This window comes from Oryzias latipes, chromosome 23 (genome assembly GCF_053564925.1).
Source record: "Oryzias latipes strain Hd-rR chromosome 23, Olatipes_Hd-rR_3.1".
In the NCBI taxonomy this organism is placed as follows: domain Eukaryota; kingdom Metazoa; phylum Chordata; class Actinopteri; order Beloniformes; family Adrianichthyidae; genus Oryzias; species Oryzias latipes.
Genome location: NC_136259.1, coordinates 1,255,549 through 1,269,603, shown reverse-complemented (window position 1 = coordinate 1,269,603; position 14,055 = coordinate 1,255,549). Strand labels below are relative to the sequence as shown.

At 45.0% G+C, this 14,055-nt stretch overlaps 1 protein-coding gene across 1 annotated transcript; it reads right to left on the bottom strand.

Moving 5' to 3' along the window:
* Positions 1–2,660: 2,660 nt before the first annotated feature.
* etnk1 (ethanolamine kinase 1) lies at positions 2,661–13,454 on the bottom strand. The gene is made up of 8 exons (XM_004082840.5): positions 13,122–13,454; positions 10,245–10,504; positions 9,906–10,046; positions 8,938–9,080; positions 6,394–6,477; positions 6,152–6,312; positions 4,516–4,589; positions 2,661–4,383 (listed from the first exon to the last, which is right to left on the bottom strand). The coding sequence occupies exons 1-8, from the start codon at positions 13,437–13,439 to the stop codon at positions 4,311–4,313; spliced, it is 1,254 nt and encodes a 417-aa protein (XP_004082888.4). The 5' UTR covers positions 13,440–13,454; the 3' UTR covers positions 2,661–4,310.
* Positions 13,455–14,055: the final 601 nt, after the last annotated feature.

The window sequence follows — 14,055 nt, the reverse complement described above, 5'->3', positions numbered from 1 at the left end:
ATAACTTGATTTGTTTCACTATATAGACAAATAAAGGTGAATTATCAGGCTGTACCACAGTTTAAGGGGCTGAATCAGTAGTTTCATTGGGTTGTGTCGCCCTCTAGTGGGCACATCTGTCATTAATTCTGAATCAGGTGCTTGAAAAAACCTTAACAAAAAGGTCCAAACTAAAAACGTTATTGAAATATATTTTGTTAAACATTGAAAAGCAAGAAAAGAAAAGGTCAGTCTTTGGTTAAACGTTCTGTATTTGTGTAACCCTTGTGCTATCTAAGATGACCCCCCCCCCTTCCATTGAGGTGTTCTCCCTACCATGACAAAGGTGGATAAAGGTGGAAAGATTTCATGTAATCCATGGACACCAGTAAAGATCACAAATCATTGAAGAAAAAAGTTTCAGCGCACTGTTTAGTGGGTCTAGATGACCCAACTCCCAATGTTAAAGTGCCTAGGATAGAACAAGGGTTACAAAAGTAAAAGAATCATTTATCTAAAGAGTCTCGTTCCTCCCGATAGTTTCATAGAAGAAAAGGTTTTCAGAAAGTTCTTCTAAACTCTGTTTTTGTTTTTTAGGTTGAAGATGTTTCACTTAATTCTAAAGCCTCCTTGGTGAAAGTGAAACATCTTCAATTTGAAAAAATGTAATTAACTTTGAAAAACTTTTCTTGCTTATCTTCTTAAGACCCGAGCTAAGATTTAAGCTAACCCTCCACACAGAATGAAGAACTCCTTCAGCTGCTCCCTTTAGGGGGCGCCATAATTGATCCACCACTTCCATTCACCTTCCACATCTTTCTCTGTTGTGTAACCCTTGTTCTATCCTAGGCACTTTAACATTGGGAGGTGGGTCATCTAGACCCACTAGACAGTGCTCTGAACCTTTTTTCTTCAATGATTTGTGATCTTCACTGGTGTCCATGGATTACATGAAATCTTTCCACCTTTATCCACCTTTGTCATGGTAGGAGACCACCTCAATGGAAGGGGGGGTCATCTAAGATAGCACAAGGGTTAGGTTGTCACTAATTGATAAACATTGAAAGTGAAAACTATTGGTTCTTTAGAGCCCTGAGGAGCACCACAGCTAATGGTATTGTGTGAATAAAAACCTGTAATTTCTCTAATCCAGCTGGAGTTTCTACTGTGCCTTTTGGCTGATCTAACCTTATCCTCTTTCAGAATAACCACCTTCATGTTCTACTTATTACTAAACAGATGAAAGTCTTCCTAAACCTTTTTTGGGACCAAAAGTTTGTCTTCATGCACAAATGGTCTGAACCAGGACGGCTCATCCCTGGTCCTGGAGATCTACCACCCTGACTGTTTTCCAATCTCCAAGTCCTGCTAGCTGCTGATTGGCTCAACCATTCTGACTGAATGAACACACCTGGTCCAGGTGATCAGCAGCAAGCAGTGCAGGGACAGCTGGAGAACAGGCAGGTGGTAGATCTGGAGGACCAGGAATGAGCAGGAGGCTTTTTTTCCTGTGACTATAAAAGTTAGATTTTTGTCTCATTTCAGAACTTCAATAATTACTTCAATAAGTACTTGGCATTTTGGGGGATTCAATCATTATTTTACAGTTTTTCTTTCTGCCAGCTGAATTGGATCAGCGCCACTGACGGATGGCGTCTGATGTCATCATGGAAAATGCTTTGCTTCCGGTTCCAACCTTATGAAGTCAGCCGCCATTTTTCCACGATATGTCCATCGCCATGATGGAGGCAGACGTCCTGCCGTGATTGGTCCGTGTCGGTCTGAGCCTAGGTGTCTATGCCAACCACTCCCTCCAATAAGGAGTGAGCACCTTAGAAGGCCACGCCCCTTCCATTGAAAGCAGGGTCGGGAGAGCCTGTCAATCAAAAGCTGTGAGCATTCAACATGAGGCCTCCTGCCTTTGAGGCATCTGATTGGTCAGTTTAGACCTGAATAACAGCAACAATATCATGGAATAACGGTTGTAAGCTGGACTTCACGTCTATGATTGGTTACGTTTTGAACACATTGACAGCGTCGTTACATTAACCCACATGGAGCTCCAGACCAGTTAGGGGACGTTTCAAGGGCCAAACAGGAAAACCGGCTGGGGCAGGGAGACGGACACTGACCACTCAGAACTTAGATTTGGTGAAGACGACCATTTAGGGTGTTAATGACCATGGGGGGGGGTTCTGCTGTCCTGCCAGACCCTGGCCCATGGCCGCGTAGGGCCGGCCTTGGGGGACACATTTGTGGAGTCCATGTTGCAGGTCCTCGTCTGGCATGAGGTCCACCCAAAAATCACGCAGAGGTTAGCGGCTGAAACCTCACAGACTGAATCCCAATGTTCAGGTAAAAAACACGGAAGCGCCGCTTCTGCGAGCTCGCCGTGCTAACGTTAGTCAAAATCTGCTAATTCCAACATTTTTCTCAGGTCGCTTCCCAATGAAGCTCGAGGAGGCGACGGACGAGAATCCCCCGCATGAGTTTACACGGTGTCCCTTCAAGAGGTCAAAGGTCAACAAACCTTCGGTTGTAGACTTCAATTTGTGGCGTGTTTGAGATTTTGCCGTGTGGCCATCCCATAATAATGTCCATAAGCCTTTGCATATCACTGAGAGGCACCATAAGACAGAAGAACCGCCGAACAGCCAGAATCAAGGACAGAAGGTCAAGAATAAAATCAGACATTTTATTTGAGCATCTTTTAGATGAAAAACATACAAAAAAAACTAAAATGTTTTTAAGAGATACTTTAGAAAAACCAAAGCCTTCAAATAAATGTATGATTCAGGTATTTTATTTACTGTTATGTGGCGAATCACAAAAAACTAACTTAGAGTTGGAAAATAGACATTTGCTGTTGTAACAATAAAATGTTAAGTTTTCCTTCTTCACACATTAATTCATATTTTCTTTAACGTTAAAACAGTTTTTTTAAAAGAGAAAAAAACCCAACTATGTACATGACATCATACTTCAGAACATGTCACTGCTGTACATATTATACACGTATGTTACAAACTTCAGAGCAGACTGATGGATGTCCCTAAACCAGAGATCTCAGCGTTGAATAAACTCCTGAGGCTCCGTTTGGGTAAACATGGCGGAGCGTCCCACCGGCCCTTCAGAGCCGCCCACGCGGCCCCTGAGGCTTTGGACCACCGGCAGTGACATCCGTGTGCCGACAGCTCCGTGGGTCCTTCAGGAACATGAGGGCGTGTCATCGATTTAGTCTCAGGGTGACTCTAAACAAATGAAGAGCGGCTCCCAATGCCAACGCCAAAAATGTTTGTTTAGGAATTTAAATCGTAAAAATCTTTCACCAAAATATTCCCTAAAAACGTTTTTTTTCCTTCTAGTTTTAAATGGAGTAAATCAACCGTTAGCCGACCGCGGCGTCCTGAGGTCACGCCGTCTGTGCCGCGCTTTGGTCAGAACATCAAAGGGATGCGGTATGAAACCTCCCATAATCAGACGCGTCTTCACAGCTCGGTTCATAGCAGCAAGTTCTTTTGGGGGGGGGTTTGACAGTGCGCCGCTAAGCTCCGCCCCCACCCCAGAAAGGAGTGCCTTATTTGTTAACCAGTGTTGGAGCTCAGTGGTGCAGATTTCTGAGGTGCAGTGAACGCAGCACGTCAACGTCCGGTTCTGGGACGACCCAGAGTCCCGGAAACGGCTGCAAAGATCCGTGTGAGGTTTTCCAGATGGTCCACACCGTTCTGTGTGTCCTGACCAACAGAATCGTTTTGTTATAAATAGAAGAATAAAAAAAAATAAAGTCAGAAACTTCTCAGACTTTGAAGAGGATTCGTTAGTTTGGTCCCACCTGGAGCGGCCCCGCCCTGATCCCACATGGAATGTTCCTGTCCGGACAAACTTCACTTTACACACAAAACAATGGGAAAAGTCACATGACTTTCCAGTTCCAATATGAAACTCACATTTGTTTCCATATTTTTGTCCAAAACTACGTTTTTAAAATGCTATAAATAAAAAAAACGGTGGTTTCTGCTCTGAAGGAGGATCAACGACTGCAGGGCATTGTGGGAAAAATAGGTGAAAACAGACAGAGGTTTCTGGCCTTTTATAGTGAACTAGTGTTAGATTCCTCTCATGTTTGGGTCCTCTTTCAAAATAAAGCGCTGCTGGTCACATTTACAGACGTGGAATCCCGTTTTTACAGCTCAGCCTTCATCCTCAGCGGTTACTCAAAGTGAGACTACAGATTAAGAAAGACGTCCAGAAAACGGAGCGGCCTTCCGGTCAGAAACCTGAGCGGCGAGCTCTGCGGCGGTCGTGGAGGGGCAGCTGGGAAGGCTGGGCTTTTATTTGGGTAAGCTCAGCGCGGCCGCCTCTGGTTTCATCTTGAAGTACTGGTTGAAGCGCAGGACTGCATATCTGCAGACAGAACAGGCGGCATCAGCACCCGGATAAAAATGTACGCGACACATAAACGTGCAGCGGCAACCGCAATACCACCCCGCCTTTCTGGACGGCGTGTACTGCTCAGCCGTCAAAACCCAGACGTACCCCAGGAAGTCAAAGTTGATGGTGGAGAACTCGGCCTGGATCAGAGCCCACAGACCCCAGAAGAAATGAGAGGCCTGGAGACGGAGAGGAGGAGCAAACGCATGAGCGAACACACAAACATTCCCAGGAGTTTATCAGCCGTGTCACTGCCGACACGGCCGCCAAGAAGAGATCGGCCCAAGGACGCGCTGCCGGCGCTTTATTTTGAAATGTTACACACACACACACAGCAGTCCCTCACTGCCAGATACAGGCTGATGCAGCAGAGAAAACTAAAGACAGGTTTGCTGAAAGCAGGACTGTCAAAACAAAAGCATCACCAGATGAGATGAGTCTGACGCAGCAGATAACATCCACCAGCTCATGTGACAGAACAGGAAGGAGTTTTACTGCGTACAAACAGTCAGCGCTTTTATTTTCTTATGTAATTCTTAAAAAAAACGCAGCACTGGAAAGTTCCAGGAAACCCTCCAAGCCCCTCCCACTGCAGCACACATGAGACCTGAACACTAACCGTGGAAAAACAAACACCAGCAGCACCATTTAGACAGTCAACAACTTCCTACAGTGTTGCATTATGGGACATTGTGTTTGGTTTGAAGAATAAAGATTTAAATCTCTGGCTGTGTCTGAATTCTGGCCGTAACCCCTAACTACTAAAAACAACAGCGGCTCTATAAGGAGCCCTGAATTTTAAGACCACTTCAGAAACCACGATCACTAGTTTTTGATATGAAGTCATCAATTTCACAAAGTTAAACGCTAATTAATATGATAATATGAGCGTTTTGCTACGATTATTTATGATCCACAGTCTTCTGAAGATAAAAATGTTGATGTTTGCTATTTTTTGGTAAAAAATCTTCCGCTGCAATGCATTGTGGTCTATTTTCTCCGATCTAGTGAGCATGGATGCACACTGGTTGTTCCCAGAGACTTCTGGGAATTTTCCAGGGCTCTGGATTTTGGAATTGTTCTAAAACATGGAGAACGTTCTGTGTAGTGAGCTATATAGGGTTAGGGTGGGAATTCAGACACGGGTCCATCTTTTTTCCTTTTTCTAGAGTGCTATGTTGGTGGTGGTCCTAACATGACTCAGTCTCATAGCAATAACTATCCTCCTATATTCCATTAAAACAGGAGCATTTTCAGGTTAAAGTGTTTTTTATTCCAAAAACTACTATTTCCAGTCATTGGCACTGAAAAGCCCTAAATGTCCTCTGTGGACACAAAAGGAGTTCTCTCTGGAAGATGTGTTAGTTTACGTTGAATGTCATGACCGACACATTGAAGTGAGAATATGTCCTCTTATGGTTAGGAGTTCTTCTAATGGTTTGTATTCTGTCATTTATGAATTCTTTACCCTGAACCAGAGCAGCTCTTCAACACTTCCAGTGGATTCTGTGTCAGACAGCAGTTTCCCGCCGTACAGAGTAGATCTGAACAGCTGCTTCTCTCTGCATGCTGATTGTGTTACGGCTAGTAGAGTACGAGTAAACTACTTGACATTACTTAAGTGTTTACGCAATAATTTCAGCTGGAACTCGGCTGGCCGCATAAACCATTGAAGGACTGGGATCGGCTCTGGCAATCAGAAGGTTGAACCAAAAGAAAAGGAAATGAGGAAAGTTGTTACCAGGGCAAACTTGTTGACTTGGACGTAGAGGGTCTCCACCTCTGCGTCCGTCACGTCGCTGCCCTGGCCCTTGAGCTGCTTATAGGCCTCCAGGTAGGAGCGGAGCCAGAGCAGCTGGACGGGGCGGTCTGGGTAGTAACTATAGTCCACCTCGTTCAGACCTGCACACACCCAGAAAACAGACGCATTCGGAGGAGTCCTTCCATTTCCTGCCTCCGTCCACTCGGTTGGTGTGGTCTTACCAGCAAACTCATTGAAATGATTTCCAATGTCGAAGGCCTGGTAATTGTAGCCGGCGTACTCGTAGTCAATAAACTTGACGCTTCCTGGAAAGAGAAGCAGCTTTGTTTAGACGACAGGCGGCACACGAGGGTCCACAGTATTTGTTTGTTTCCCTTTTATAATTCAGACCCTAGCTTTGCTCTTATCAAACTGACTAGCCGGCTTTGCTAGAGCCGAGCAAAAGGGCGGGAAGTAAGAGTTTGCATTTTGAGGGACTGAGGACAGAGGAAGGATGAGGTGAGAGCATGACATCAGGGGCGTCCGTGACCCCAGAAATCTGTTAAAATATCAGAAGAAGGGAGGTCGGAACATTCCCAAAGCTTTAATGTTTGAGGCCAAACACATGGAGAAGGTAGAGTGGAAGGCAATGTCCCACAGTGGGTTACTGGTTATGGATCATGCAGAGAAAATAAAGAAACTAAATGAAAACCACCAGGAGGAACCCGTTTGGAAAAACAGGAAACAAAAGGCTGAGAGACACGAGGGAGAAAGGCGACGGAAAGACACGATCCAGGAAAATCTGCTCAACAAGTCCAGGCAACAACACATTCAAGGATTTGGTTTTCTGCTCTACTGCTACAATCACAGGCGTGAAGAGCCAGTAAACGTGTGTGAACGGCCATTCATGCAGCTTTTACAGCGGTACAAAACACACTTTAATAAAAAAAACGATGTTGATGCGTGTAGTCGCGTTCTCTCAGGCTACTGCGTTCAAAACTGTTCACACGCGTAGCCGTGCACGTTTTTTAGACCAGGTCAAACTTTGACCAATCAGGGACTCAGATTAGGTGGTGACGTATGAACTTTTGATTTAAGGAAAGTCTAAGGCTTGGATGACGGAGGACAGATGAATAGCCGTGGTTTGTGTCCGGCTGTAGACGACGCACCGCTCGGACAGCCTGTAGGTGGCGCACCAGCGCCGAGGAACCTGCGTTTAGCGCTCGTGAACACGTGTCAAACGTCCAGCATGAACGTCGCTTTAAAGCCACAAAAGCTCAACGATGTCATGGGGGGAAGCAGGGACTTCCAGCAAATGTGTTGCCGTCTGAAAAGTGGAAGAAGAGGGAAAGCAGTCGACCTCAGAAATCCACACCCTTATTCCCAGAAGCCCTCTGATAAGTGCATCAAAAGTTTTAAAACTTGTCTTTTGAGGTGGAACTGAACTAGATGAAACAAAGAGACACGTTGAGGTGGGTTACCAGCCGGCGTGTAGGTCCTAGCGGGACAACTGAACACCTTCCGGGCAGTGGCTATAGCCCCCCTGTGCAGCAGATGAAAAGGTTTGGGCAAACATCTTCCACACATGCTCACTCTCTCACGGACGTGTTTGGCTCCGCCCCATTCTTTCGTCTTGCACACCGTTGTGTAACGTCTGGGCTGGCTGCCAACCCACCCCCCCACCCCCGCCACCACTTCCTGCCAACACACCCCCTCAACGCTGCCCTCCGATTGGCTCCTGTGATCCGGAGAGGCGTCTCGGTTTCATTAACTCTTTCAACCAGATTGGGTCAGAAATCAACTTTTGGGTAAACCAAAAGACAGAAACAGTGGTTCTGTTGGTGGTTCTGCTGAGACAGCGGCTGCACTGGATCAGTTAAAAACACTCAGTGGTTCCAGCTCCACTGACAGCCGGTTGGTTCTGGGTAAACTCCACAGATGCTGAACATCTTCCCTTCTTTAAGTCGCTTCTATTTCAGGAGGATCTTCCTCTGTAAAATGATCCGCTGAGCCGCGGCTGCAGTTACACCGTGACCGGATCAGAACCAACACGTTTGGACTTGTCCGTTTCATTTCATCAGACCTTTTTTCTTTTGGGTTGGATTTACAGTAAAAAATACAAAACTTTGTCACTAGAACGATGGAAATCAGAAAGACAATGAGTTGTTTGCTGGTAACCATGACGACGCTGTCATTAAAGACCGGCAGGGAGGTTTGTGGGTCCTACTGCTGCCAAGAGCTCATCCTGTACAGCCTGAACGAGGGGCGGGGTGGGGGGCAGACTATGTGAGGGCCCTCAGAGGCGCCTGGGGTATGTCTCCCTCCGTTCCCTCCCCAGGGGGCAGGGCGGTGCAGCCGCAGCCTCCTCTATCATTCCTAGGGGAGAAAGGCTAAAACAAGGAGCTGTGAAAAGTCACCACGCCCCCCCCAAGGGGGGCCGACAGCTCCCATACAAGCCTGTGAAGACCTCCACCCACCTCCCATAAGCAGGCTGACTCTGAAACGTTTAATAATCAATGTCAAAATAGCAGTTTAGAACAACAGATTATAGGGGTTAAGAATAACGTTTATCCTAATAATCATCATTTCTAATTCATCTATCAACACTAGAACAAATAAGACTACAGATGCAGAAGGCAGGGAGTTTAGATTTACTTCAAAAACAACTTTAACCTCTGAATTCCACCACTGCAAGCATTTGCAAACACTGCTGAGAGGTCAACTGTAACTGTGGGAGAGTCTTCCTGAAACACTGATAAACATCAGCGTCTCTGGCGTCAACTCACCTTCCCTCTGGTTATAGACGATGTTTTTGCAGAGAAGGTCATTGTGGCACAGAACTACAGGGGAGCCCAGCACAGTTAATGACTGCTGGAGCCACACCAGCTCTTTCCTGAGGCACTGCAGGCTGGGAACGTCCGAGCTCAGCCTGCAGGGGGCAGAGGAGAGCGAGGGACACCAGGTTAGCAAGCAGTCCATGCAAAGATGGAGAGTAGAAGGACGAACAGCTGACCTTAAAAATTAAAAGAGTTTAGGAACTTATTGTCAGATTATTCGCACACACAGGTTCAAACCCTTGGTTATTAAATGAAAACATCGGCTACAGTAAAGGTTTATTTTATTTATGACATCAAGCTGTAAAAATAGTTTTTTATGTATGTCTGGGTTAAACGTTTTAGGACAATCACTGCTCTACAAATGAAAGAAAATACAGCTCCACCTGGCTCCATTTTCATATCTATATATGAGCAAAGCAACAAGTTGCTTCATGTTCAGTCGTTTCAGTGCTGATCTCTGCCAGATGTGTTAAACACCAAGTTTGTCAGAGATTCAGGAAGGCCACAAAAACCTTTACCCCGCCATTGCCCCCCCAATTCTTGAGTCTATAATAGAGTCACTACTGACAAAGATTAGGGAACCATCAATGCCAGCTTCCTTAGGCATTAACAAAATAACAAAAACACATTTCTAGACAGAATGAAGACAGTAATAATCAAACTTAGAAATGCATATTTTTATCCTTTCATCTGCTTTCCACTCTGCTGTTTCTCCCCCCTTTCAAAGTCTTCTGCCCCCTCCAGCCCTCTCATTAACCCTTCTAGCTCTGCCCCTGGGTTCAGGATGTTAGAACCACCCCTCCCAACAAAAACACTATAGTGTTAGTACTGAGACCGCGCTCATTACTTTTTTAATGGCAATGATTTAATTAACAGGACGTCACAGATTTCCCAAAGAAAAAACCTAAAGAACTCGCCTGTGGTTCTGGTCGAGCTCCCGGCGGTACTTGGAGATCAGAGCCAAGTACTTCCCCATCTTTACCCACATGTCAGACTGGGGCACCCAGCCGTTATGGGCATGGATTGCATGGTATTTAGCCAGTTGTCTGGCGATTAACCTGCAAAGCAGAAAGAAACTTTCAATTATTTCAAAATGTCACTTTTACCTTGAATAGTTTGGCTTTAGCAGTATATTTCTTACCGTAGAAATCTGACTAATAAATCTACTGAACACGGTTGAAAGACACCGTTTGGCTAAATGAGATCAATTACAAATGGTTTTTTTGGACATTCTCCACCCCGCAGTTTCCTTTTACCTAAAAAGTGGCTGGTGGCGAATGTGTTGGGGCTCCAGGGCGGCTCCTTGCAGGAACTCGTAGCAGAGGCCGTTGTTGAAGGTACAGTACAGCTGCGGCGCGCAGCGGTGAGCGTGCAGGACGCGGAAACTCTTCACCTCGTTCTCTCGGTCCACCAGCAGCTCCGTTTTGTTGCCATATATTCGGACCAGAACCACGTCCTGCAGGACGGAGCCCACGTAGCAGCCGAGGAGTTTATTGGTAATCCCATCAGTGAAAATCTGCAGAAAATGACGCAAAATGAACGAATTTCAGGGGCCGTTGGTGATCAAATTTACATTTATTCATTTTTAATGGGGTTAAAAACATCCACTGGAGTGTGAGGTTTAGGTGAAGCCAACAGCAGCCGTGTTTGTCTGCGTTTAGAGGAACCATCCCTAAAGCGTGGAGCGTTTTGGCGAGGCGGATAAACAGCCCCCGCGGTTTTGTTGCTCCCGTCAGCTAAGATCGACAGGACTGCGAGGAATGAGGCATTCTGCACGACAGGAGAATGATCGGCATCTGCTGATTCCACAGCATTTCATTGGAAAAAACTACCAGGAAGCATGTGACTGAATTCCACCACGGCTGTGTTTACATCCTCTCCACTACTGGAGGTGGAAAACAGGGGGGTGGAGCGGCCAGCTCTGCTGAGATTGGCTTTCAGTCAAGTGGGATTGGCCGTTTCACCGTCAGGCAACGCAAACGGTTTTTTCCATGCAGGTGTTTTTCCTTCACAACACTTTGGCATCTCGCCATCATTCTAAAAACACTTTTCTCCGTTAAACAGCAGCAGGTACAAGTACACCCTGGACACGTCTACTGAAGGAATGCCGGTCATCCCAGAAGGAGGCGCCGGACAAACCAAACCCTCCGATGCCCCTTCGATCGAGCCCTCTCAGCTCAGACACCCCAGAATAGATCCGATTCTGGGCTTAGGCGTGAAGCAAGTGAAGCTTGCAGTCTGTTTGCTCAAGGGCAAGGGTCAGGGAACAATGGCTCCAAGTGACCGGCAGCACTCACATATGTTAACCTGTTTAGTTTAGGGGAGATGCCACAAACCAGTTTAGATGCAGATGTCTTACTGGCTGGACAGCTAGAGGAGACATTATGTTTTATACCACGGTCCGGGTGAATACTCGATTCTGATTGGCTGCTGGGTGTACATTAAAAAGTGATAAACCACAGGATAACCGCACCTGAAAAAAGTAGTTCCGGTCAGCTAGCTTAAATGTTCTGTATCACTGCGCCGGCTTCTTTAAAACAACCTTTAACTTCATCGTCTGGACAAAAACGAGCGGTAAAAGTAGAACTTTCTCTCTGAACTGATGCTTTATTCAACCCATCGGAAAGATGAGTTTATTTAGATCAGCAGTGGTGCGGCGCGACGTGACAAATAGTCCGCTTTTTGTGAGAAAAGCGATCCAAATCCGGGGGGAAAAGATGAAGACATCTGTAAAGAAAATATAGCTTAAAACTGCATTTCTGAGGATTTCTTTATTCAAATTGATGTGAATCAGGAGCAGACAACGAAATGCACTGTGGCTCCGCCCCCTTCTGATGCAGACAAACAGATCCATGACCGTCTTTGTTTTGCTGGTCTGAGCCGGAATCTGGATCAGAACTGGACGGATCTGACACAGACAGCCATGTTGCTGCATCAGTACTGTTGGGTTGTGAGGGGCTGTAGGCAATGCATGATGGGAAAGAGGGGAGGGCCGACTTCAGAAAAAAACGGTCCAACCAACAACTCGGAAGACAAATTTCAAACGAACAACTGAAACTATGTCTGAGAAAACCACAAGTCCTTTGATTCTGGTCAGAAACTGCATATTTAAATTAAATATGCAGTTCAAAATGTTTTAATGTTTTTTACTGTTGTGTTCAGCACTTTGTCTCCACTACTGTTGTATGAAAGTGCTATATAAATAAATAAAGTTGAGTTGAGTTAAATTAAAGACAGTTGGGAACAATTTTATGATCGCTCAGAAAAACGATGTGGAGGAAATATAAACTATTCCATGATTCTTTCTGACTTAAATATGCACGCAATCAGACATAAAACAGCAGTATGTGACAGTCATGGCAAACAGCTGCTATAAAAATGACTTGTTTTAAAAAAAACAACTGCATGTGTAACTTTACAAAATAAGTTACTTTATAAAGGTTATTTTTAATCATTTTTACTGTGGTTTTACTAACAATAATTTCTTAGCATTTTCCTGAATGAAATGTTTTACAAATCTCATTTTTCAACTATATGTTAGACTAATAACGTGGTCCATAAATCTATGTTACAATTAATGTAACTATTGAGAAAAAGTAACTTGCTGTACTAAAAAAAACACAGGAAAGTGAAACTCTAAGCAGACAAACCGCAGACTAACAGGATTACATTTAGTTCTGCTAAAAGGCTCCTCTTCTAGAAACTTCTCTTATTTTAATAACCCGAGGTTACAGGATATATATATATACAGCAGGACACAAAATCAATTCTTAAGACTTAAAACTGTCTTGCTAACATTAGCGTCGGTCACATGACATCGTTCCTGCATTTGCATGAAAGCTGCACCCAAATCAAATGACGCAGGTTTTATTAGCAGCGGAAAACGTATCTTCCACAAACTACGGACAAGTCGTTTATTCAAATCAGAAAATAGAAAAACTAAAAGACGGAGAGGGGTTCTCTTGTCGCGCGCCCCGAATGACGTCAGCTACCTTCGAATTCTGGGAAGAAGAAGAAAAGACGCAGTATGCTAGCTTACGCGCTAGCTTAATGTTTGAAATAGCATCCACCGCTCAATATAGCGATGTTTCACCTGCAAATGCAAACAGAACACGTATGGAAACATGAAGCACCTTTATTTTGACCTCTGACGGTTTCCAGCTGGGTCTCAGCTCCTTCAGTAGCTTGAGGGCGCCGGGTCTGCAGTCGCCGTCGTCGACCGTCACGTCTATTTTAGGCACAGCGGGCGCCTCATCGGGAACATGAATGTAACTAGCCATGGCGAAAGTGTTTGTGTCGTTTTCAAACGCGTTTTGAGGTCTGCCGTGCGGTTCTTGGCGGAAAATGCCGAACGTCTGCCTGTACGTGGAGAACGTGTGCGTATATAAGGCTGGAGACCGGGCGCCGCCTCTCCAAAGCCCCACCCCCTCGAAGAAAGTCCTGTTCCTCATACGTCAGCGAGTGGAACGATTCACAAGGAGCCTTTGTGCAGACGTCCGGGGCGTCCCGCTGGCGGGGCTTAACTCAAGACGATGTTATGTTATGAACACATACGGATCATATTTGCTTAGAAAGCCAATTATACAGAGTTCATCGATTTGCGAGCAAATTCTTATCTCTGAAACGACTTAAATCCGAAGTTGGTTCACAGTGTCCGGACAACAGCTTCACCATTACAAACGTACACTAACTACCGCCTACGTCACGTTGCCGTTTACTTCAAGTCCCTAAATCTATGAATGAAATGCGATTTGTGCTGTTTGCCATAAAAATAAACACGCAGCGGGAACATTGCATTCAAACTAATTTATTATATATTATTATTATTATTAGCCAGATGAGTTAAATATTTCGGTACTTCTTTGAGGCATTTTCCCCCCCAAGTCCATTGATTATTTACGCTTATTTTCAATTTTTCTTTCATTTTTCAAATCATTTCTAAAAATCTTCAGTGCAACTATAACATGTTTATATAAATACATTTATTGAAACTAGCAAAGATAAAAGTGGCATGACAATATGATTGTCAAATCGAGTTTGTTTAACTACCTGAAAGAGAATGAAACT

What these genes read in the sequence shown, in the direction of transcription:
- etnk1 (XM_004082840.5), bottom strand. Translation starts at nt 13,439, where the DNA reads ATGAGGAACAGGACTTTCTTCGAGGGGGTGGGGCTTTGGAGAGGCGGC. An exon ending in CGCCACCAGCCACTTTTTAG is followed by an intron (nt 10,047 to 10,244) that starts GTAAAAGGAAAC and finishes TCTGCTTTGCAG; the next exon opens with GTTAATCGCCAGACAACTGG. An exon ending in AAGTCAACAAGTTTGCCCTG is followed by an intron (nt 4,590 to 6,151) that starts GTAACAACTTTC and finishes CTCCGTCTCCAG; the next exon opens with GCCTCTCATTTCTTCTGGGG.